The sequence below is a fragment of the Octopus bimaculoides genome, chromosome 1 (assembly GCF_046866305.1).
Source record: "Octopus bimaculoides isolate indiv1 chromosome 1, ASM4686630v1, whole genome shotgun sequence".
NCBI lineage: Eukaryota > Metazoa > Mollusca > Cephalopoda > Octopoda > Octopodidae > Octopus > Octopus bimaculoides.
Window position 1 is genome coordinate 167,797,741 of NC_142928.1, and position 26,705 is coordinate 167,824,445.

The following is a 26,705-nucleotide window of genomic DNA, read 5'->3' on the forward strand; positions in this document are numbered from 1 at the left end:
GTGTGTGTGTGTGTGTGCATGTGTTACTGCCTTCTTAGCTTGATATTTTGTGACAATTGAAAATGAATGTCTCCATCATGCAAGCAGCGTCTATCATTCCCAGTCTTTCGTGGAAACATATCTGGTCATGAAGAAATATTACTTTACTTAGAAACAGGTGAGAGTTGGCAACAGGAAGGGCATCCAGCTGTAGAAAAATATTTACCTCAACAAAATTTTCATCCAATTTATGTAAGCATAGAAAATTGGACATTAAAACAATATTGATGATTTTACACACGCACACATACATACATACATACATACATACATACATACATACATACATACATACATACATACATGCATGCATGCAGACAAACATACATACATACATACATACATACATACATACAAGTGCCATCTGTGAGTGGAACAGTAAAAATATGCAAGACTTTTCTCAAGTTCCATAATGTGAATTTGTCTGCATTAACTACATCCCAAAGATGGAGTCTTGTATCTTTGTTGGAAATTGGCTTCCTCCTCAGTGGAAGATTTATAATAATTAAAAAAATAGAAGACACACACACACAGATATTGTAATAATTTTTTTGTGTGACTTAAAGGTCTTATCTATCTTCAGATAGAATGTGACATTTTATGAGAGTGACAGTTGGCCAAGTTTATCGGCATGTTTGCTTATTTGTCCCAATCACAGTCTTGCTATCTCTGAATAGTTTCCAAGATTAGATATGACTTTCTGCTTGGTAGAAATTGTCAGTTTGGTTCAATTAAAAAAAAAAAATCATAAATTAGTTATTTGAAAATTCACTTTTTCATCTTTAAATGTTATTACTTTTGTAGGGGTACAAAAGAGATATAAAGGTAGAGAAAGGTTTTAAGAACCAGTAGCTTGGTTTGTGGTACCTATGAAGGAAGCTTTGGTACAGCTGCTAGGTATACTTTAATCAAATTTTCTCTGTTTGAAATACTTGGTCAACTATCTCTAATCAAGGTCTACATACTCAGAACTGAGTGAGTAGGGAAAGTTAGATATTTCTTACAATATCTACAGCCCTGTAGGATTAGATTAAATCAGTTAGCCATTCTGGTGGTGTTACTTTGCAGTCACCTCCATTAGGTTTAAAGAGTGAGGTTATACTTGGAATAAGCAACTGAACATAAAAACATTGATAGACTCACATGTTATCTCAAGTGACGTATGATGGCCATCTGGAGAAAGTCTTATAGATGTATGGTGGTTATATGGAGAAACTCTTACAAATGAAAGAAATCCCAGTTCAGCTTTGGTTATCTGATAAGCATATGTTTGGGTCTTTGTATGCTTGAAATTTGTCTATCTTCTTCCATCTTGTGTAGGAGTTCAAAATCCCTGAATAAAATAAATAAATGAATACCAAACTAATTCATTACTTCAGAAGCTTAGGGAATTTTTTATTTTTTATTTTATCAAATGTAATATTATGAGTTGCTTTACTTCTCTTTTTATTTATTCCTCTCTACCATTTGAAAACACTTTCCTTAAAAATGCTCTCTTAAAAATGGAAGGACACATTGATTGGATAATGTAGTTTTGGATATAGTGTTTAAGAATAAAAAAAAAAGGGATGGTCATTACAAGAATGTCTTTCATCATAGGTCTGCTAACGAAGGCTGATCTGGTGCTAAAAAAACAAAATTTTTCTCAAGCACTATTGAAATTTTACTACTACAGTTTAACATTTTGGTGACAAAGTCTAATTATTGATATTTCAACATAAAAGATGACAGAACCACTCTTATAAATTCTATAAGATTTTAATTTTATTAATAGATTAAAATAGAATTCAGAAAAAATGGGTATTTTTGTTCATTCTACTTCAATCTTTTTTTTTTTTTAATCAACAAAAAAAAGGGGAAAAAAATTATTTTGATAGTTTGGTCCAGATGAAGAAGCTTTGCCCATGGCCTTTACAAGCTTCCCCAGAATGGTGAGAGTAATGCCACTTAAACTATTGCAGATGAGAAAATAAAGTAAATCTCACCCTACTTAGTGTCTTGTCATAGCAAGAACACACCATCATCATCTTCATAATGCCCATTTCTCCATGCTTGCATGAGTGGGATAGAATTTGTCGAGGCAGATGTTCTATAGCCAGATGCCTTTCCTGTCACCAATCTTCACCTACTTTCAAGTACAGAATATTTCCTCCATGACCAGTCATGTTTTCATGGAAGTTTGCTTTCATGATGGTGATACTTGTTTATGACTATCATGCAATGTCAAAGCAAGTCGACAGTAACACACACACACACAGATACATATACATGATGGGCTTCTTCCAGTTTTTGTCTACCAAATCAATTTACAAGTCTTTGGTCAGCCTGGGGTTATAGAAGAAGACACTTACCCAAAACCGTGTGGTTGAAAAGCAAATTTCTTACCACACGACCACACTTGTGCCTATCACAACCATGCTTGCACTTAGATATTAGATCATATAGTCGTAGATACACTATAGGTGAAGACGGAAAGACTGAATGGTCATGGTTGGTGTGTCTTTCAGATAGGTCCATTCAATCATGATTGAGTTAAGGCTAAACATTGACACAACCACCACATGTCAGACTAACCTTCCTGCAATTTCACCGTTTATATCTGATTTTTTTCTTCAAACACATTACAGTAAACACACACAGTTCTTCATTCTAACAACTGTTATTCTATTTTGTGAAAATGATTTCCCTTCTTCAATGTATTTCTGCAATGCATTGACCTCTGATCTTTCCAGCTGAGTGTCCCTCATGCTGGAGGCAATATATTTCATTACTCAGATGCTTCCATGTATGAAAAGAAAAAAAGGATATATCTCTCAGAGGTTTCTCTCAAATACCATCATCACCACTACTACCACTGCCATTGCTATCATCATCAGCGTCATCATTATTAATGTTGTTTATTTAACTCCAAGTCAGCTTTGATCCAGGTGAAATATGATAAAATATGTTCCAGCTTTTACTGCTTCATTTTCACATCGTATTTCTTTTCTTTTCCTGTTTTGGCTAAATATGTTTTTCCTTTCTTTAGACAGTAAGGTGCAATTTGAGAGAAATTTGGGTGATATCTCTAGCAGATCAAGCAGCCACTTAGACTCTCTGTTATTAGTTTGTTATAGTGAAATCAGCTCTGATCAAAAGTGTTCCAAATATGACCATTCATCTTAGTATTTTTAAATTGCATTGAGGGCCACTTTATCAAATGTGCCCCCTTCTTTTTTTTTTTTTTTTGAAACAAAAAAAAACAGTTGGGTATGATTTGAAGGAGGTTTGGCTACTGTTTCTAGTAGATTCAATTTCTCCATACAGGGTCCTTCATTGGCATATTTTTACTTCTAATGTATCATCCTTGGTGATGTATTTCTGACGTCATAATTTTTATTGAGCAATAAAAGTTTTTTATGCTTTATGTACTAGTTAAGGTTTTCAAATATTAGACAGCGAATTTGTGCTTGCTTGCATATTTATGTCTGTGTGCATTGTGCTTGTTTTGTGGTATATGTGTGTTTGACTTAAATCTGAAACTATAGAATATGAAATTATGCAATTTGTTGTAGCAGCATGCAACAACAGGAAGTGTGTGGAAAATATGTGACAAGTAATAACTCATAAGTTATATTGTGTACACAATCTTATTTCCATTTATTTTATGGGTGGAAGTAGACTGCAGTGTTTTTATTAAAAGTTATAGGATTTAATGCAGTAAAAGTCATTTCATTAACTCACAGCGAAAGGATGTTTATTTGACTGTTGAAATACAAAAAAAGTTATATCAAATTCTGAATAAAAAAACTTAAGAACTATGTGTTTGAGATATAAAGATTGCTTTTGTCCTATATCAACAAATTACCCCCAGTAAGGGAGAACAACTATGTGGAGAATCAATCCTGTCTTTTGCTTAAGATTGAATCAAGTTTCAGAATATTTTTAAATATGCAACTTAAAAGATTTATTCTCCCCCCCCCCCCCCCGCACTCCTTTTTCTCACACACAAACACTATTAAGTCATGTCTTTTGCTTCCTTCTCTGTTTTAATCTATGTATTCTGCAGTTATTATCAAGTGTTTTATTTCCCTATGTGTGGGTGTATGTATGTATGTATGAATGTGTGTGTGTGGATAATATATTTATGTATGTATATATATATATATATATATATCTTCATCATCATCATCAATTAATGTCCACTTCCATGCTGGCATGGGCTGGACAGTTTAACAGGGTCCATTGAGTCACAAAGCTGCATCATGTTCCATGTCAGCTTTGACATGTATATGTAATGTGTGAGTGTATGTATATGTATATATATATACATATATATATATATATATATAGATATAGATATAGATATATGTGCGTGTGTGTATGTGTATATATATATGTGTGTGTGTGTGTATATATATGTGTGTGTGTGTGTGTATATATATATGTATATATATGTGTGTGTGTGTGTGTGTGTGTGTGTATGCTTGCTTTGAACTAATGGCTATACTGGTTTAGTGATATTTTAGAATTATTACATATCCTATCCTAACACATTATTTTAGGAAAAGCTCTTTGGGCATCAATGAAGAGCAGTTTTCAGGAAGAAAGATGCATAGAACCAACCAATCCTTATTCAAGAAATAAAAGAAACAAAGCATAAAAGATATTTCTAAAAGACACAAATTGTTTCATTATCCAAGGTTGTGTGAAAGTTAATTGTTAAAAAAAAAAAAACCAGAAACGAAAGAGAATATGAGGATCAGTATGTGTGTGTGTGTGAGGGAGAGAGAGAGAGAGAAAAGATTTGTTAGTTACTATTTAAGAGTGTCTTTTTTTTTTTTTTGTATGTAATGGTCCTTCTTTCGAGATGTGTCATCAGTTATTAACTTACGGAACTTCATACTTGACTACATCAAGTCTAGTGTTTTAATGCAATTCAAATACACACACACTCACATTATATTATATCATATTCCTTCTGCAATATACTGAAAAAGTTAACACAGAAGAAAGTAATTTATTTTACACTCCTTACCTAAATATCATTTGAAATCACAGGTTGTGTTGTGTCTGCTATGTTAAACTCATCTTGTCTTAATTTTAGCCTAAACTCTGCTTGTACAGTGGTTGATTGTTTGTACTCAGGAAGTCAATACTTAAATAAATTGACTGAAACTTGAACAAGAGCTCTTAATTTAGTCAGTATTAGGCTCATTAAGATTTGTTAGCTATTTTGATGAATATTTTGTGTTACTATGTTAGATTGCTTTTCAAATTAAAAACTTTAGAGATGTTGCTCTTAGTGTTCTATAGAGATAGTAGGACATTTTATCATTGGTTGAGCAAAAATGAGTTAATGTATTTTTATTTAATCAGTTAAAGCTGATAGATGCTTAATCTTTCATGTGGCATTTTGTTTGGGATTAATAAGCAGTAACACTGGTATTTTTTGTTTATCAAATTTGAATGAAAATGAAATAGTTAACCAAAAGGTAACAGAAAATCTAATCTATAAGGTCTAATAATTTATCTCTGATATATCTAGTTTGTGTTATATGCTTGGGTATATTTATGAATTTCTTATAAATTCCAATGGCCTTTGATAGTCATGAAAAGGGATTGTTGTCTCTGATGACATAATGTTTTTTACTGCATAATACATTTCACATAACTATATATACAGAAGTTTTAATTGATGGCACATAGATTTTAACAAGTCTTAAAAACCATATTGACTTCAACCAATTAATTCTAATCCTAACGTAGGAGAACTTTAAAGCATTCCCAGCCTCATAGTTCGAGGTTCAGTCCCACTGTGTGACACCTTGGGCAAGTGTCTTCTACTGTAGCCTCTGGCTAACCAAAGCCCTGTGAGTGAATTTGGTAGACAAACTGAAAGAAGCACACAAGTGTGTGTGTGGGTTTATATCTGTGTCTACTCCCTCCCCTTGCTTGGCAACTGCTGTGGGAATGTTCTCGTCCTCGTAACTTAGTGGTTCAGCAAAAAGCAACCAATTAAATAAGTATCAGGTTTATAAAAAGTAAGTGTTGAGGTCGATTTGGTTGATTAAAAATTCTTCAAGGTGGTGCGCCAGCAGGGCCACAGTCTAATGACTGAAACAAGTAAAAGATAAAAGAATCATTTGCTAGCATGGATCATGGATATTGATGATTGTTTTACACACACACACACACACACAAACACACACACACACACATACACCTTTGCATTGAGCTAACAATTAAAAAATACCACTGGAAGCAGGAAGTATTCCTCTATCTTCCAGAATACCATGGAAGGATTTGAACTTAGCACTACAATCTAAAAAAAAATGATAAAATACTTGTCAGCTTTGCAGAATTCTTGGTCTTTATCATGTCTTACAGTAGAACACTCCTGCAAATATAGGTACCGATTAGTGCCTCTTTGTCTTTTACACTCCCTTTCTTTTTCTTCTTCCCTCTCAGTTGGAAATTGCCTCTATTTTTGTCTTTTGCTCTCCTAGTGATTAATTCAGGATTGCCTCTATGGTATCAATTTACTGGTGGGAAAACTGAGCCATCAGGTGCTAAGTGCTTTCTTTTTGCCAGTGATATAGTGCTGTGCCAATGACAGAATATAAATTGTTGAATTTACAACCAGTAGGTTTTACATGTATGCACACAAGTTTTTATATACACACACACACAGACACACACTCACACACATATATATTAAAGAATTAGAAAAGTACAAGGTGGTGCTAACTGGTTTTAACAAACAGTATAAATCATCCTACATTTTGTATATTTACAGGTTGGAGAAAGATTATACAGCATTGAAGAGTAAAGAAAATGAAGAACAGATTGAACTACGGGTATGTTGAGAGGGTTTTTTTATATTTGGGGTGGGTTTTTTTTTTTTTTTTTTTTTTAGTCTTCCAAAAAACAATTGCCTGCATGTGCAAGTTGCCCTGTATTGTACAGTTGCAGATGCTGCCCATTATCTTATTCTTATTCAATTGCTGAGCCCACCATCATAATCCCTGCAAAATGAATGTCAAGAAAGCAAAGGATATTTTCATGCATTTCATGACATTATGAACTGTCTTACTTCCCAAGAGTTGGTATTCATGGAGAACTTCTTCCAGTATTTTTTACCTGTACAGCTCCAAGTGAACTACTTGGAGATTTGAGGATTGCAAGTTTTGGTTGTGTGAGAGATGTGGAGAAGCTTACCTAAGGGGATAGTAACGTCACACCCATTTAGCTATCAGATTTGTCACAGGTGGAGTACAATTTATTATAAGTTGTTAACATAGTACTGGTGTAGATATAACCAATAAGATGTAGGAGGCACATATTGAAAATAACAAAATGTGAGGTGAGTGCCATTGATTAGAAAGTGACAACTGATAAACATTCACCTGAAACAAGACAGGTATATGTATGTGGCCACTCATAAAATTTAATAGAGGCAAAAAATAGTCAATTGGATGAGATATAAACTAATGTATAACACGATTTTAGTTCAAACCAGTTATAATTGTAGTTCTACCTGAGAGTTCACTCTACATTGCCTCAGTTTATTTAATGGGAGAAATGGGTACAAAGCTATTCTGAGGAAATTATATATTTGTTTACATCCTAGCCTAGCTTAGGTTTGCCATGTATCATGTAACAGTATGAAAAGCAGAGTTAAGTTCCATTTCTATGGGTCATTCTGATCAGTGGATTTAAATGATATGTGCCTGTTCATCCTAACATTTAACAAAAGGAAGTGTGTGTGTGTGTGTGTGTGTGTGTGGGTGATTTTTCTTCTATTCTTTTTTTTATCCCTGCAAATTTCATACCTTCTTACAATATGTTCAAGTTCCTTTTAAAACTTCAGTCATGCAATGTAATGCATTTAGGATCTAATATTACTAGTCATCTCTCTCTCTCTCTCTCTCTCTCTCTCTCTGTATATATATATATATCAGTGTTTATTACTTGTTTCTTGATTATTGAAATGTGTATAATGATATTAATGACAGGATGTTAAAGATATGGTAATTGAAATAGAGATTTGTTGATAAATAGTGCATAAACTTTACATTATATAGTTCCCCCCCCCCCGACACAAAAATAGCTAACCTATCTGTGTGTGTGTATGTTTGTGTGTTAACTGTCCATGCTAATTGTTTCTGTTATCATTGAAGTGTATTGGCTTACAACCTGTAGCACTAAAGTACTGTTAATGTCACATAATAGCAACAAAATAAGTTCACATCCTGGCTAGGTTTGCTTTGCTTTTTTTGTTGTTTTTTATCCCTCTAAGCTCAATAGAATAAGTACATCATCATCCTTTAACATCCATCTTCTATGCTGGCATGGGTTAGATGGTTTGACCAGAGTTGTCAAACTAGAGAGCTGTATCAGGTTCCAGTCTGTCTATACCTGTGTATAAAATGGTTACTTAACTCTTTAGCATTTAAACTAGCCTCATCTGGCACAAATATTTTACCTATTCTATATTCAAACTGACCAGATCCAGCCACTCACACTTACCATTCTAAAAATAAACAAACCATGTCATCAAAGTTTTGGGGTAATGAGATAACACATGATTAATTTAAAACAATATGAATGCATAATCATTACAGTTAACAGAGTAATCTGAATGCTAAAGGGTTAAGGCATGAGAGATATAATCGATTATACCCATGACATACTGTGTCCCAACATTGCCAGACTCTAATAATGGAAACCAATAAAAGAATATTGAGCATTGTGTGATCAATTACTTAAACTGTAACACAAAAAAAAATGTAGGAGATTGTGTTAGAAAGTAGCTCAAATGAAAAGGTTTGAAAACGAATTAATATCAGCGATGACTTTGTAGCAAGTATTGTGCATTTGCTGATTGTTGTAAGTGGCTGTGTAAGTATGAGCAGATATAGACACTTCTTCTATTGGAACATCAAGGATGTAACAGCTGAAGGAATAAAGAGTGCTGCACCAGCACTCAGCTGGTACCCGGTTTTAGCAAAATAGACTGAGGCAACATGAAATGAATGCCCTGCTTAAGAACACAACATGCTGCTTGGTTCAGGAATTGAACTAACAACCATAGGTACTGCAACAGCTGCTCGTTAATTTTACTTACAGTGATGTTTTTTTGGAGTCAGTATTGCTCTTTCAGACAGCCAATTGAGGTTGTGATAATTTTTTGACCAATGGAGAATCTCTTTGGGGACATTATGTCAAGAAATATGATGTAATGAAATAAGATGACAATTGTACATCATTAATGAAATGTCAATATAAAAGGTAAATAATATCAATATCTTAACAAATTTTAAGAAATACTTACAATGAGCTGAGATGACACTGTTATGTTGACAAGTAAATGTCAATAAAAAACATTAATTAGTGTCAATATTTTAAAAAGGTGGAAAACATTCAGTGGATTAAATAAGGTGACAAGGGTATGGTTACCTGATGTTTTCCTGTTTGCCGTTTAGAGCAACATCCGTTGTTGTCTTTCCCCTGTAGTCTCCGTAGCATGCACAGCAGCAGTTGCTGCAGCATCTCTTGTAAGTCAAACTGCAATAGAAAAAGTCCTAAGGAAAAAGCGGTGAATGTGTAGCACCCAAAAAATAATAAAATATAGTTGGCAAAAATGTTAATCAAACAGACCGAATTAAGAATTTTTAATTTTGGGTAAGAGTTTTGAAGTGGCTAGTTTAAGTTGGGATAATTATATGAAAAAGAGCACTTATGTGAAAACAGAGGCAAATCGTAACTCGCAAATGAATACTGCTGGCAGTACTGTGTAAGCAGTCGATAAGAGCTTGCCACAGCTGACAAAGTAAAGTATTGAATTTTTCCAGCTGGGTGTGTGTCACGTTTTCCCACTGGCTCAAGCCAAACCCTAGGTGAATTGAGAGTAGTCTATTTATGTTGGGGGCACAGAATTTCAAGGAAAAAACTATAAGGAAAAGCGTTCTAAGTCAAAGAGTGCACATGTCAAATTTGGTGAAATTCGGTTGAAAATTGTAGGAGTAGAAGTGGTTCACACAACACACACACAGACAGACAGACAGACAACTTGCCTTGTAATATATAAGATAGATGTCAAAAGAATTTAGAAACTTCAAGACGAATGTAAAATAATACATTTTTTTTAGAACAATGATACTTGAAGCATCAAAGTTATAAAGAATCGCATAAATATTGGGTTAAAAAACTCCTCGGGTAGAAAAGATTGAAGACTGCCTGTGGATGTATGTGTGTGTGTTTGATATATATATTTATTTATGTATGTATATAATGCAAGACATTCTTTCTATCATCTGACAACTAGAAACTAAAGAGATCTCAGTACTTCTGACAGTAAGAGATTACTGAATTAGTAGAAACGATTTGAGCTATGAATTAAATGCCTTAATATTTTGAGTTCAAAGTGCATCAAAAACCCAATTCCCCTTTCTGTTTTTATGGAGTTGATAAAATAAGTAGCAATCAAGTGTTGGAGTTGACAAAATCAACCACATTTCTCCTGCACAGTAGGTAGCCTTATACCAGAGTTAGAAATCATTACTTCTTATTCTCAACAGTGCCTAACATATTGATACTCTTGCAAACCCTCCTCTCTCTCCCCTCCTCTCTCTCTCTCTCCTCTCTCTCTCTCTCCCCTCCTCTCTCTCCCCACCTCTCTCTCTCTCTCTCTCTCTCTCTCTCTCCTCCTCTCCTCTCTCCCCTCACATATGCAAAGGGTGAAAAATAATGTTACTAAGTGAAGAAAAAAATTACTCTAAATAACACAGAAATGTATTTTGATTGAATAACAGAAAACTGGAGGGGAAAATACCATAGGAGGTAACCTATTATTCAAAGATTGTTTTAAGTCAAACAACATTACATTAATGATAGAGTAGTATTAAAAGAAGGTCACCAATTTTTTGTTAGCACCTGATATTATTATAAATGGCCATTGTTTTCAGAGTGCACATCAGGTGGTTTGTCATACATGCATTAATCACCACAGGAGCAGTGAGACTGTCTCACAAGACACCAGCATGCAAAAGTTCAAAGTGCATCTCTGCATACTAATTATACATTGTAAAATGTGCAAGGCCTAGTTTTCAACATATCATCTCACTGCAAGAATGCTAGCGTACCTGGTTTTAGGACAAGAACAATTATCAACAGCAACAATAAGGAAACATTCATGAACAAGTAAGAAGCAGCTACTCATAGTTATAAGAATACAAAGAAAAAAATGTATTTGCAAATATGAAAATAAATAAAAACCTTGCCAACAAAAATATAGACTATTCCATTGTGTGTTGTACTGTCTAAATGACACGTAGTTAAAGAACTGTATGCATGTTTGTTTTACTCTAGCAAAATGATGAGGCAATGTGGTATTTAACCAGACTGAACAGTTAGTAACTGTAAGAATATAGTGTTTTGCATGTATTATCAAACAAATTGGCAGAGACATAAGAGTGCTGGAAAAAATACCCTGTGGTATTAGTTCCAGGTGTCTGCTGGCTTCTGAGTTCAAATCCTGCTGAGGTCAACTTTGTTTTCCTTCCTTTCAGAATCCAGGGACGTGACCTGGTAGAATTGATAGTGTCAGACAAGATGCCTAGTAGTATCTGTTCCAGCTCTTTGCCTTCTGATAGCATTTCCTAAAATGACACTGGTGCCAAGCTTTATCAACCCTTGTCTTTCTTTCTCTTGGTCAACATTGGTAGTATGGCGGGGTAAACATGAAATGAAGAATATATGTCTAAAAAACAAAACTTTTTATGTCTACCCTAGGTACTGAAATACCCATCCAAATGTTCCAAAGTCCTCTGTTTGTAAAATAATCTAAAAAACTAAAATTTTCATCCAGTAAAACTTGGTATAAATCCAAATTCTTTGGAATGATTTGAAGGTATCTGTACATTTAGTAGACAGAAACTGAAAGAAGCTCGTCGTATATATTTGTATATATTTATGTGTGTGTCTTTTTATTTGTGTTCATCCCCCACCACCATCGCTTGACCATCAATGTTGGTGTGTTTACATCCCTGAAACTTAATGGTTCAGCAAAAGAAACCAATAGAACAAGTGCTAGGCTTACAAAGAATAAGTCCTTGGATCGATTTCTTCAACTGAAAAAAATCCTTCAAGGTGATGCTCCAGCATGGCCACAGTCAAATGATTGAAACAAGAATAAAAGAATAAAAGAATGTAAATGATTTCTAACTGCGCTCAAGATTACGAATTTGGTGGAAGGTTACAGTCCATTACATTGATTCCAGTACTTAATTGTGACTTTATCTCAGGAGGATGGAAGGTTTTGTTGGACTCTGGAGGAAATATGAAAAAAAAAATTATAAAGGCTCAAAAGTAAAAACAAAGTAATTTCACTGTAGTGAAATATTTTGTCTACTGTTGTTAGGTTTCTGTCATTCACATCATAATGTTATGATGTCCTAGATTACAAGTAATCTCTCAGTGAGACGAGTGCATGACTCAATTGTAACTATTACTATTTACTAACATCCTTAATACTACTACAATAACCTACATGTCAAATCCTTATGTCACTCCCTTTTTAAATCATATGCTTTGTGCATAGATGTTAGAAATCATATTCGGTCCTCTGCTGTTTCCATGTTATATCAAGTTAGTCTTTGATATGAAAGGCATGAAAGTCACACAATCATTTCCTATGTCCTATTGGTCGAAAGTGGTATTTAACTCCAAGTTAACTCTGATAAAGCAAACCTATGATCCAAGTATTTCAATCATAACCACCTCATTTTTTTTTTTATCATAAACTATCTAGTAGTACAATGTTAAACGTGTATTTCCTTTTTGAGATAGTAGGGATAGTTTGAGGGAAATTTGGCTGCTCTTTCCAGCATGTCATGTTAGAGGCTCCTCATCAGTTCAAGATTTGAAACAATGTTATGTGAATAAAAATATAGACTTAAGGCCAGCAGTTTTGAGGGGAAGGTGTTCATTGATTGTACTGGTATTTTATTGACTCCAAAACGATTAAAGCCGGATTTGAATTTAGAAGCTAAAGACCAAGAACTACTTTAATTCATTTTGTCCGATGCTCTAATTATTCTACCCACCCATCATTTTTGTCTTTGTAAATAAATGAATAATAAATAATATTTTCCTATTTGTTAAACACTTCATCCTCTAGTTCAGTGGTTCTCAGCCATTTTTTTTTGCTTATGGACTCCTTTGATTCCTATTTTTACTCAGGAATTGGGGATGTCTAAAAACAGCTATTATATTTTTATGATTAAATTATTATTAGGGACTGTCTTAAAAGCTGCACTCCCTGCAGGGGGCTAATTAGGCTTGCAACCCCAAACTAAAGAAAGCAATAATAATAAAGCATTTATTGGTACCCTACCAATATGGTATTACTTTAAATTCAGTTTAAATGAAAAACTTGTAAGCTCACAGATTTTTGGAGTTCTTTTAAAATTTGAATTTTCAACTGTTTGCTTATAACAAACCCTCATGCAGCCCTGATCTCAACGTTGGATGTTCAAGAAACAAATGAATGGCAAATTTTCAATCTCAGAATCATCCTGATTCCAAAAAGGTATATGTCTATGTAGAGCAAATGTGGACTGTGATACAGGGGTCCTAGACAGACAGACAAATAGAATTTCACATTTATTATTATAGATTGTATAAAAAATATGTTTAAATATTTTGTGTATTGTAGAAATATAAACAGTTTATTGCACATAAAATTTTAATAACAAAACCTTATATGGACCTCCGGTTGAGAACCACTGCTCTAGTTCGAGGCCTCTAGTTCAAACCCTGCTGTTTTATTGCACCTTTATCAAGGCTGTATTACTCCTTGTGTATAACTACTTGACTGCAAATAAATGCATCTTCTAAACTTCATTTTTTTAATGCTTATTATAAATGAGGACATCCTTTTATAACAATATTAGTCCAACAATTCACACACATATCTAGTGCTCAACATTTCTTTAAGTGATTTTTACTTAGCAAACTTGAGAGGTTTCTTTTTTTTTAATTTTCGTTTACTGCTAGTGCTATTAAAATCAGCCAAGAAAACAAGAGCAAATAAAACATTTATAACAAAACTAACACTGAAGTATTTTGCTTTGACTAAGCACAAAGTTTTGCAAAGCATATCTGTTTTGTAAACATTCAGTTTGAGTGTTTGTGTATGTGTGTGTGCAGGCATGATCATCTGGTTCAGAAGTTTACTTTACAGTCCCATAGTTTTAAGTTCAGTCCCACTGCTGGGCAAGAGTCCTCTACTATTACTCTGAGCTGTGAGTAGATTTTGTTGACAGAAACTGAAAGAAGTTCATTGTACGTGTGTGTATCTATGTCCTGTCTTTACACTGTGTGATAGCTATTAATGAAGACCACTGTCCTGTCCTATAGGCAGTGTCATTCATTTCTAATATTGTGTGGAATCCAGCCTTAGAAAATTTGCTTCAACAAATTTCACCTCACCCAAGCAAGTGCCAAAAGTAGACATTAAAATGGTGGTAATGATTATCATCATTATCATGATAATCTAAAGACTCTATCAATTTTCTGCCCATAAGTGACCAAGTAGAAACTCCATCGTTGACTACAGTGATTATACATAATGCTCAATAATCTAATGATTACATGGCTCTAGATTTCAGAGATTTGAGTGGATGGGAGGCAGATGACCTTTAATACTACTATGCTCAAGAAATAATATCTGTAATAGAATATCTGTATTTAACTCTGTAGCCATCATTGTTTACCTGGTTCAATGGCATATATACATGCACAGACATACCTCAACTTACGTCAGCAATTAGTTTTAAGACATGTGACTTACTTTTTAAAAAAACTATGTAACATGAAAAAAACATTTGAAAAACTTTATTATGTCTTGTTTTAATATCTGGTTTGTATATATTCTTCACTTGTAATTTATTTGATTTTCTTCTTCAGTATTGATTTTTAGGTGTTTTCCTTTTTTTTTTAATAATACTTATGCTTTTAAACATGTCCACCATGGAGTTGAGGTTAATTTTCGCCATTAATTTCTTTAAAATACAAAGTAAAAAAAAGATGTTACTCAAAACACACACACACGTATACTATATCTGTCAACTCATAAACAGTATGATCATCACTGACAAAGCAATGCCTGTGCAAAATTTTAGGTTCAAAAAGGCTTGTATAACACCTCATGGACTCTCTCCACCCTATTGATATGATCCAGAGAGAAGCCAAGGGAAGATATCTATTGCCAATTTGGTTGCAGGCTCAGGATTTTGAGCGCCATGATCTCAAATGCAAGCAAAAGATCCCAAAATATTCAATGTTTTCCCCTGCACATCCATTTTCTCTTTTTGTTTTTTTTAGCGTGACCTTCTCCTAAAGATATGCTTTAACAAAAGCTGAGGGATGCTTCTTAGTGGCCTTCCAGCATGCCAGACCTCAACTCAGAACTTTTTAGTGCCCATGTTATTGCTAGATAGTTGTTCAATCTACATTGGGTTCGTCCATCCTTTTGATAGGTCTTGTTTTCAATCCTACTTCATTGCTAGCAACCCTCCTCACTAGGTTAACCTGGTGGGGGGGGGGGGGTATCGGTTTAGTCGCCAACAACCTGACCATGCAACAGATGCTATTGGTAACATGGAATCTAGGACACACACAAAGTTGTGCACAGTGCTACAGTCAGGATGTGAACTGACAACTTTTTCAGCCAACAAGCTATTCACAATATCTGCAAACCAAATATTAAGAGTAGGCCAAATACACCCCACTTCATTTAAGATCACATTAAATTTTATGAAGTTTTCAGGCTCTGGTCAAAAGGTAATTTTGTACAGACGATACTCCACACATCTTCCTGCTTCAGTAATTCGGATACAAACTACAGTCCTGTGATTGTCAAACTTTTTGTATCCTCAACACACTGAAAAAGGCTCTGAAGCAGTAGTTCCCTAAGTGGGTAGTACTGCTCCGGGGTGAAGAAAAGTGGAGCATTAAGTGGGGTGACCAAGGAGGGGGTGGATGTAAAAACAACAAAATAATGGGTTAATTAGGTTAATGTGAAATGCAGTTGATCTATGTTTGAGGCAGTGAATAGGGGTGGTGCTAGGAATGTGGCCTGGGTGCCAAGGGGAGATCAGCTTGAAAAAGTTTGGGTACCACTGCTCTAAAGTATTACAGCATACATCTGCTTTTTAAAAGTTTTATAGGTGCGGCTGTGTGGTAAGGTGCTTGTTTCAGAACTACATGGCTCCAAGTTCAGTCCCACTGTGTGGCACCTTGTGCAAGTATCTTCTACTATAGCCTCAGGCCAACCAAAGCCTTGTAAGTGGATTTGGTAGGCGGAAACTGAAAGAATCCCGTCGCGCGTGTGTATATATATATATATATATATATATATATGTATGTATGTATATATATATATATATATATATATATATATAATATGGTAATTAATCATATATTAATTAATATCGATTAATTGGCCTCCTGGTATATATATATATATATATATATATATATATATATATATGTGTGTGTGTGTGTGTGTGTTTATCTGTGTTTGTCCCCTCCCCATCATCGCTTGACAACCGGTATTGATGTGTTTATGCCCCCGTAACACTAGCGGTTCGGCAAAAGAGACATAGAATTAGTACTAGGCTGAAAAAAGAAAGTCCTGAGGTTGATTTGTCTGACTAAAAACCCTTCAAGGCGGTACTCCAGCATGACTGAAGCAAATAAAAGAATAAAAGAATATATAAGGTGGTAGGTGAATGAGTATTAAAACCGTTTTAAAACAACGATGGTTCACGCGTTTTGCACTTTACCGCAGGGAAATGCACGTGCACCACCGGTGTGGCATATTAAAAACACTCGGGTTTTCTAAAGACATTGCAATTTTCCGACTTACCTCGAAAACCCGTGACACTCCACCAACAGACCATATGTGACACTCACGTGTACCGCTGCACAGTGACCGAAAACGTCTGACCTGGTCTATAGAATCGAAATTCACCTTTAATGACTGAACGGGTTCTATCGACACATCTGAATCTGATATTACATTTTTTTTTACATTAGCATATGAGATAAGTAGGTCGGTAGATGCATATGAAGTTTTAAACGAGATATGTGGATTTAAGATTAAAAAAAAAAGATCAGATAATGTCTTAATCCTCGTTTCCTTTCCTTTGATTAAAAAGTCTGTCTCAATGCCTTATCTAAGTTTCTCTTATGGGAGCAAAAATGATGTCGCTTTCCCTTGGTCGCTCAACCTGCTAGAAATAGGAAGTAAGTCTACCTTTATATATACACTACCGTCTTTAAAAAAAATAATAAATAAAGCTTGATTCCGGGAAAACGAGATAGTCATGGTTGGAATGCTTTTGGTCATATGTTTATTAGTTTCGGTTGACCTGGCAATAAACAGCAACGGCCGAACGTCAGTTACTATCCATCCCTTCCTAGTCTTGTGTTATTCTGTCCTTTAGATAACTTCATTTCTTGTTTACATTTGATTAGCATGTCGCCCTATCGCGTTACAAAAAGCACAATGAAGGTGCGCAAGCTTTCGTGTGTGTGTGCGAAAGAATTGTCTTCGCCCACACAATTGTTCACAATGTTAGACACACACACACGCACACAACTGAGACTGAGTTTATGGATATGATTGTAAATGAATTTCATTTTCATGTACATTTGAAAAAAAAATCATCGTCGTCCAGTCCACTGGCCAACTTTCTTGTCTGTTGATTACAATATTTCTTTTTTTAGGTAGACAGACAGACAGGCGTGTGTACACACACACGATGTGTATACAGGGAGATCACGATGTTCGAAATAGGTTTATAAATTAGTAATTAACATATCAATTATTCTAATTAACTCTTTTTTTTTTCTTTTTTGGTGAAGAATCGAGACCTTTATTTAGTATATCGATGATATAATTTGAATGTTGTACCGTACTAGTATTGCCGCAGTCCAATGACTGAAACTTGTAAAAAAAAATATAGACAACTCAAGTGTTACGTGTACACACCCAACTACGCTGTTATGTTCTTTGGGACAGCAAACTTCTACTTATTCTTTCGTCTTTAACTCTTCTATATTTTTATCTATAAATCTAATATTCACACACACACACACACATACATACTCTCTCCTTTTCCTTTCTCTATCCTCCTTTCTCTTCTCTCTATCTCTCCCCTTCCTTATTTCTCTTTCACTCGCTCTAACTTCTCTCTCTCTCTTTCTAACTCCCTTTTTTCCCCACTCTTTATTCTATTTCTCTTTGATTGTCATAGACTCCTCCATTTTCTCCTCCTTCCTTCAATTTTTTCCCCCTAACATTTTCTATTTCTAGCTTTGAATATTTTTCTCCTCTCTCACTATCATTTCCTCCTCCTCTTTGCCTTCCATTTCCACTTTACTTTTATATTATCTTGCTGTTCTGCCCTCCCCCTCTCTCTCTCTCTCTCTTTCTTTATCTCTTCTATCCGATAGTCTTTTTATTTTAGCTACCTCCATGTGTCTGCCCGCCTTCTCTCTCACACACTTTTTTCTTTCCTCCACTTATATATCTCTCTTACTCTCTCTCCCCCTCTCTTTCTGTCTCTTATTTTATACCTCCTCCCTTTGTATTATTCTTCTTTATCTCCCCTACCCTGTCTCTCTCTCTCTCTCTGCCATAAATATCCACAAGAAACTGTTGTCACCACGGACAGCCAGCATAGTTTATTCTCTATATGATATCATTTATTGGTCAACAGCAAGGCAACACTGTCCTATTGTGCATCAATAACGATGGACAGTCTTTTCAATATCGGGGTCATTTTTTTCAACAATTGAAGTTAAACTTGACACTCGCCCATTCACAAACAAAACAGTTTGACTTTACGTTGCGGGGGTTTCCCCCGACCCTAACAGTCCACACCACATAACCTCAATGTGTTTTTTCTTAAATATTTGTTATTATTACCTCCGTGAATATTTCCACAATCCACTTCGGTTGTCAATACCGCTTTGTATTTGACTAAATAACATCTACATTGGGACTAAATAACACAGGAACACAGAATACACTTGTTACTTAGTAATATACGAATATAAAGTGTGTCTTAATCAATCACATGTATGGATCTAAATAGAAGATTAAGTGGTCCGGAGCCAACTGACGATGACCATCTGTTGGTGAAGGTAAGTAACAAAATTTGGGGACATCAGTTATGCAACTTTCAAAACTTCCCCTTTAATCTGTATCTTTTTATTTATATATCTACCAGCGGCGAATGTTCTGAGCGTGTCTGGTACGTTGCACACCCACTAAAGCTCTTCCAATTCATAAATTCACTCGAAAATACAATCATGATGGGGGAAAACTATTTTTTCTGATTCCCGTTTTGAAACATTATAACTGTTATTGGTTCTGAGATTCTGAGTTAACTGCATTAGGGTGAGCGACCTTCATACATCCCGTGTCCGTTAGGTTTGAAAATTCTTTAATCCCAATCTGATTGTCTCTAGTGTAACTCTGTTCTTACTGTATCGTAATTTAACCTGGTCGTAATACGTTTTCAAATCTGGTACTACACACTCAGAAACAAAGATTGTTATGTTATTTCTGTATAATATTCGTCTCAGGGTAATAGGTTCAGTAAAGTGTACACTCTTTGACAGTAACCACCATGCGCGTCTGCTCTGTCCATTTACCTGTATGTCTCCTTATCTAGTATACCCGTCTGTGTATATGTATATATATATATATATATATATATTTGTGTGTGTATGTATATATGTGTGTATGTGTGTGTATGTATATATGTGTGTATGTGTATGTATATATATATGTGTGTGTATGTATATATATATATATATATGTGTGTGTATATATATATATATGTGTATGTATATATATATATATATGTGTGTGCGCGTGTATATATGTGTGTATGTATACATATATGTGTGTGTGTATATATGTGTATGTGTATATATATATGTATGTGTGTGTGTCTGTATACACCACACACACACATACCTATCTGTTTACTTCTTTGTTTTATCGATACTGAACACAGGAATTTGCGTGAGTTCCGACTTCAAATATTCCATAAATACCCCTCTGCATGCTTCTAACATTTTCCAACATTTCAAACTGAAACGCAGTATATAGATAAGATACATACAAATGATGAATAAATACTCGCCCTGGAAATATGATTGAATACAATGAGGCAGGATCTTCTGTCTTTCTTCCTTTTTTCAAGTTATCGATAAAGTTGTGTTGCTTCCTTTAAAGTTAGTGATATGATACCCAATGTTAGCAGTCTCTTTGGGATTAGCATCACCACCACCACATCATCACAATTGTCATTTCAGTAACCTTAATAGACACTCATGATAAATCAATAACGCACTGGCAAAATATAATCAAGTTATTCCTTGTGATCTGAAAGTACGACCCAGTTTATTTATTAAATTCCTAGTTATAGCCACTTCATTTCTCCCATTTCATTAACATCTCTCATTAATTCTTGTCCCTTAAAAATATCTGAAATAAGAAATCAATTGAATGATATTATCTGTTTTTAATTAAGAGCTGGACATTTTGACGTAGATCGTATCTGATCGTGATATTAATCAATTTAGCTGAAGTTTGACATTGCTTTTCTTTGCTCAGGATCAATAAAAATAATGCATGAAGTTATTCGTAATGATCATCCCCTTACACGTACAAATATGAATGAACCTATTGCCCAGTCACAAAAAGTCGAATTGTTATTCTGAATATTACAGTGTTATTTTCACTTAAATGAAAACCACTAAATTTTCTTGTTTGCTTTCTTAATTTTCTTCGACTGGGCTAAAAGTCGTTTGGAATGCCAAACTGAAGATCAGATCATCTATAATCGTAATTATCATCATCATTGTTGGAGGTGTGTGTGTGTGTGAAAGTAAGTACTAGTGTGACACTGAGTTATTTTTGGAATCTATTGATAAGGTTGCAAGAAGCAACGAAAATTTTAGGAAAATAAAAAGAAAAATAAGTGGAAATTTTACCGGTGAGTGTGTTAAATTTTAAGGCACAATAAGAAAATGACTCCCCAGACACAACAGAATATACTAACATAAAGTTTTTACACAAAGTTAAAAATTCATTAGTCATTTCAAATTGTTTTATCATATTTATATTATTGCTGTCCTCATGGGACTTTCAGTAATTATTAGTGTGCCGGACAAATTACATTCAGTCATTCAAATCCCACCGAGGTCAACTTTTAACTTTCATTAAAGTACTAAGTCGATATATGTTCCTGTAAAGCAGCTTTGGTGTGAATGAAATTATATTAAAAGACTGAAACTATGTAGTCCTTTCCTCCACTCCCACCTGCAAAAAATTGTGTGGCCTACTATTTAACCTCTGGGGACGATAGACACCAGCCCTTGTACTGGATCAGATTTAATGGAATATACCCTGCCCTGCCCTAAAATGTATATTCCACTTATACATCTGTTAGAAATCATTGCTGTAAAAGTGGTTTAGTAGACGAGACTGAAAAGTGACGCCGAATCTTTTTACAACGAAATCTACCGCCCTTCCTTCATTGTTGTTTAGCCCTAGGTCAACCCTTAATGGGTAGACCTGTGATTAGAAGCATTCTAGCCGATACCATTTGTTTTATATATATATATATATTTATTTAGGACTAACTTGTCCAATGCAACCTCTCCTTTTAAATAGTAGGGTATACTTTGATAGAGTTTGACTGCTATTTCTAGCAGGTCGAGCAACAACGTAAAGGCTGTCATTGAATAATTGGCTGTTGTTAAACCTCAAGTTGGCCGTGATTAAGATGTTTTATGATCGAAAATGCTCCACCTGTGATCGTCCCGTCTTCTTTCCCCACCCCCTCGGCATAATGTGTCCTCCCCCACCTCCTTTTTTAGGATTTTGTGTGAGATTTGATTATTATTTCCAGCAAATCGAACGAATACGTTGGCTCAAAGTATATAGAGTGATTAGAGTTGATTGATGTTAAGTGGTTCATTCAAAAGTTTTTTTTTCTGGGCTGTTTTTGGAGGAAATTAAAATTGTTCAATGGTTCGAAATGTTTTCATCCTTTCCATATCGCTGTCTCCTTTCTCCTCAATTTTTTTTTTTTTTTGTGGGTGAGGGACATGTCATATATTCCATGACTTATTTTTCATATATTGCGTTATTTTTAGAACAATTTAAAGATACATTTTTGTTGTTAATCTAACACTGACTGCTGCCGCTGGTTGGGTGAAGGGGAAAGAAAACAATAACATAAAGCAACAAATGCAAACCCGAAATCAGTCGGACTGCATGTTAGAGGACTCCCCTCCTCGGTCAGTGTGAAAGTTCTTGATAAATTGGATTGTTTGGTTAACTCTGCTCTAAATAACGATTTTTTTTGTTTTGTTTTGTTTGTCGTCTTTTCGCACTGCATTATAACTATCAACTAACCGTCTGTGAGAGAAATATTATTTACATTAATCAAACCAGCTCAAAAACTAATTAAATAGGACTATGAAGACAAAAGAGTACTGAGTGACTGAATGTTATATTCAATATCTACTTATAAAAACTTCATTACTGTTGTTATGCTCTTCGGTGGGGAGAGAGAGAGAGGGGCGGGGCATCAAAAAGCTGGTCTAATCAATCACATAACAGAAGTTTGTGTCATTTTATCGACATTGTTGATGTATGGGAGAGGGGAACAGTTGCAAAATCGGGTCGATTATTGAATGTATGTATGTGTGTGTGTGTTTAAGCATTCGTTTTGACTGTGAAAATTTGTTGAACTTTGTGTAAAAAGGACTTCAGAGGTGGTGGTCTGTGTTAAGAGGAAGTTAAAAACTGTAGGCCAAGATGGACGCTGTAGATGATTAATTAGTATTTACTATTGACACATACATACATGTGTTTGTTTACATACTTTAATGTGTGCATTGTCTTCATCCACAATAAAATGTATTTGTTTGTATTTAGTCTATCAAATTCGTTCTTCTTTCTCCGCTTCTTTTTTTAATCGATAAGGGTTCTTTTATTTCTTTAATATCATTTGGTAAACAACTTCAGTAATAAATACGAATAATCAAAATAATCATCCTCTACTTTGATTATTAAGAGGTTTACTTACGTCTGTTAAGCTAGACATAAACTTCATAGAAAAGTTGTATTCATAGAAAAGAATAATGCTGAAATCAGCCCCATTCTTTCTTCAGACATTTTGTCTTCTACAGATAGACGAAGTGACGGCAACTACTGGTTGTTGATGTTTTTGTCCCGGCTCAGGCTGAATTGCAGATCTACGATCAGAGGCATTCAGTCGTGACTGTACCACCTCTATTTTCTCTAGACATATCTAGGACTACATTATCCAATGTTTTTCTCTGCAAAGACATTATGGTGTGGTTTGAGGGAGACTTGGCTAATATTTTAACAGTCCCTCGAAGGGACCCCACTTGTTGATTGTAGTAAATATTAACTGAAGTAAGAAAAATACAGTTAGATTCGCAGTGGAACTTTATCGCTGCTCTCCTTAAAATTCACCTCTACTATAATGAAGGTTGAGGTTTTTCCATAAGTAAAGCAAAATCTCTCCTTAAAAGTCAGGTCACTAACAATGCTTCAAAACAAATATTTTTGTAGCGGAGGTAAAGAATATGCACACCACCCGTTTTTCGGCGTAACAAAAACCCTAACCCTAAACACTGGGTGTGCGTATTCTTTATCTTCGTCTGTTTTTGTATTTGATGCATGTTGTTTAGACTCAGGTCAACCCTGATAATGTAGGTTTGTAATCAAAAGTATCGTTGCCATGACCATTCTTTCTTTCTTTTTTTTTTTTCCCCCCAACATAGTTATCTAGGGATCGGATACGTCCTTTTAAAGAGAGGTTTGGTTGCTATCGTTTGCAGGTCGAACACCCACAATACGGTTACTTCGTTGGCTGGTCTTAGGTGTTTCTATTCTTATATGTCCACTATGTATTTATCTTGACCTATTTCTACAATGTTTGTGTACTACCTGCCATTATCTCAATAACGTTTCTCCATTCATTTCACATTGTTCTACCTATATCTATTTCACCGATTTACATTTGATACTTATCAACCTCAAATTCGTGCTGTCTATCCAATGAGTCAACTCATTTTCTCAGTATTTACATTTTCAGATCCGCTGGTCATATTTCTTGGTCACGCATTACTCCTACTTTGGATACAGACCAAAATCAAAATACCATTACACAAGACAAAAATTCTTTTTTATAACTGAGAGCATTAATTAAAACTCTTGTCCTCCATTAATATTCATTGGAGTTAGTCCTCAGGAACATCCTTCATAGGGTCCTATCAGAAGCAACTGACAAACTGTTAAACTTTCCTTTTAGACCCCCAGCATGACCAACAGAGGCTATGGATGTCATCCAGTCATCCCCAGCATGGCCAACAGAGGCTGTGGATATTATCCAATCATCTCATACTCTTAGTCTACCCCTAATTCTTCTGCCATTTGGCTCAGTTTGAAAAAGGATTTGCAATCCTTTTCTATGACATTCTAACCACAGAGGTCACAGCTCCATATTATGTGAGCTATGGCTTCTCAGTGAAGAGAAGTAACAGCTCAACCTAGAGAAACTCTCTGAGCTATACACTCTGTTGTGTAACATTACTCTAGTGTTCCTTTGGAGGAACCCCCTTTTCACTCAGCCACTTGTAGTCATACTTTTTCAGCTTATTACCGAACATTCATGACTGTAGATGAGGATAGGCATGCAAACCAAATACTTAGATGATAGCATTTTTTTTTTTTTTTACCAGCCTCTCCTTTTCTGAGGATCAAATGCTGGAGCAGGCACATTACTATTCTAGCATCTAATTCTGCCTCCTGCTTCCTGTTACTCATTGATATTACTCTCGGGGTACTTAGATTTCTCCATTTGACTTCGTTGTGTTTCACTATCATGCCTTAATTTCTATTATGTTTATGTCTAGCTTGTCCTCTTGCACTAGTTGTTATTGCTGTTTAACCTTCAAATCATTATGATCAAGTAACCCTATTATGAGACATTCCAGCCATGACCATCCCATGTTTTACCTTGGTATATGTATATATCCAGAATCAGTGTATCCCTTCTCTAAGACTGGACTGTGTTTTGAGAGAGATTTAGCTGCTATTTCTTAGGTCAAACAACTGGATATAGGTTCCCGTCATGGGAACCTTTATCTTAGAAAGTACAAGATAACTATTACTTGATAATCATTATCAAGCAACAGCCCATAATCTGCTGGCTTGTATTAAATGTTCCAACTGTTATTAGCACTTAGTCCCTCTTCTGTTATTTGTTGCTTCTATCACCACTTCAGTGTAATGTTTCTGGCACGAAGCTACTTACTGACCACAGCATCGGTTTTCAGTTTAATAACCAGCTCTCTAAGAATGAGTATTTTGTGTTTCATCATTATTTTGATGTCCATTTTCCATGCTTGCATGGGTTGGACAGAATTTTGTTGAGGCAGATTTTCTACAGCTGGATGCCCTTCCTGTCACCAACCCTCACCTATTTCCAAGTAAGGTAATATTTACACACACACACACACAAATATATATATATATATTTTCGTGCGGGTGACACGTAAAAGCACCCACTACACTCTCTGAGTGGTTGGCGTTAGGAAGGGCATCCAGCTGTAGAAACTCTGCCAAATTAGATTGGAGCCTGGTGTTGCCATCCGGTTTCACCAGTCCTCAGTCAAATCGTCCAACCCATGCTAGCATGGAAAGCGGACGTTAAACGATGATGATGATATATGACAAATGACAGGTTTCCTAAATCTACTCACTAGAATTTGGTCAGCCCAGGGTTGCAATAGAAGATATATGCCGAAGGTGCTACACAGTGGGATTGAACCTAGAACCATGTTTTTTGGGAAGCAAACTTCTTACCACACAGCTACACCTGTGCCTGTTTAGTAATTGAAAATTGTTTTTATATCTATTTGTCTATGTTAATAGGAACGGGATAATTTTATATATTGGGGAGAAGAGTTCCATATTGTTGGAAGAATTGTTTCCAAAGTTGGATTTCCTTCTTACTGCTTAAAGATTAGAGCTGTTTATATACTGAAAACACTGAAACTAATAGTAGTCTGCTTCAACCAGTAACATCAGATTGTAATTGTCATAAGATTTGAATTTATGATCATGTGATTAGTAGTGCAACACTCTTAATGTCATGCTAATGTTCTTCAAATGACTTTATTGATTTTTGCCTAATTCAAAGAAAAGTTTAAAGATTAAGCGTGTGAACTTAAAATTAAATAGGTAACCTTTTTTCATGGTTTAGTTATTAACCTTTATAAGCTCTCCAAGATGGTAAAAGATTGAGATGGTTTATATTCAGCTTAAACATCTGTTAGTCAATGTGTGTAAGAAAAAAAAATGGGTTGGGGAGAGAATTCTACAGGGTTGGCATACTGGGATGAAAGAAATGAGCCTGATAGTTCATATGAAGTCTTAGGCAATGAGACACAGTAGGGTTGATGAAAGGAGAAGAGGCAAGCATTTCAAGTCTTTCAGGTGAAGATGGTTTGTAACTAGCTGGCTCAGAGGAGCAGAAGTCATGGTAGTAGTG

At 35.1% G+C, this 26,705-nt stretch overlaps 1 protein-coding gene across 4 annotated transcripts in view; it reads left to right on the forward strand.

The window, feature by feature from the left end:
• LOC106869320 (EVI5-like protein) overlaps positions 1 to 26,705 on the forward strand; it is a 304,412-nt gene that overhangs the window by 227,670 nt on the left and 50,037 nt on the right. For all 4 annotated transcript variants that reach the window (XM_014915019.3, XM_014915018.3, XM_014915020.3 and 1 more), the window contains one exon: positions 6,818 to 6,878. In XM_014915019.3, the coding sequence (XP_014770505.1) occupies positions 6,818 to 6,878 (61 nt within the window). The remainder of the gene's footprint in view (positions 1 to 6,817; positions 6,879 to 26,705) is intronic.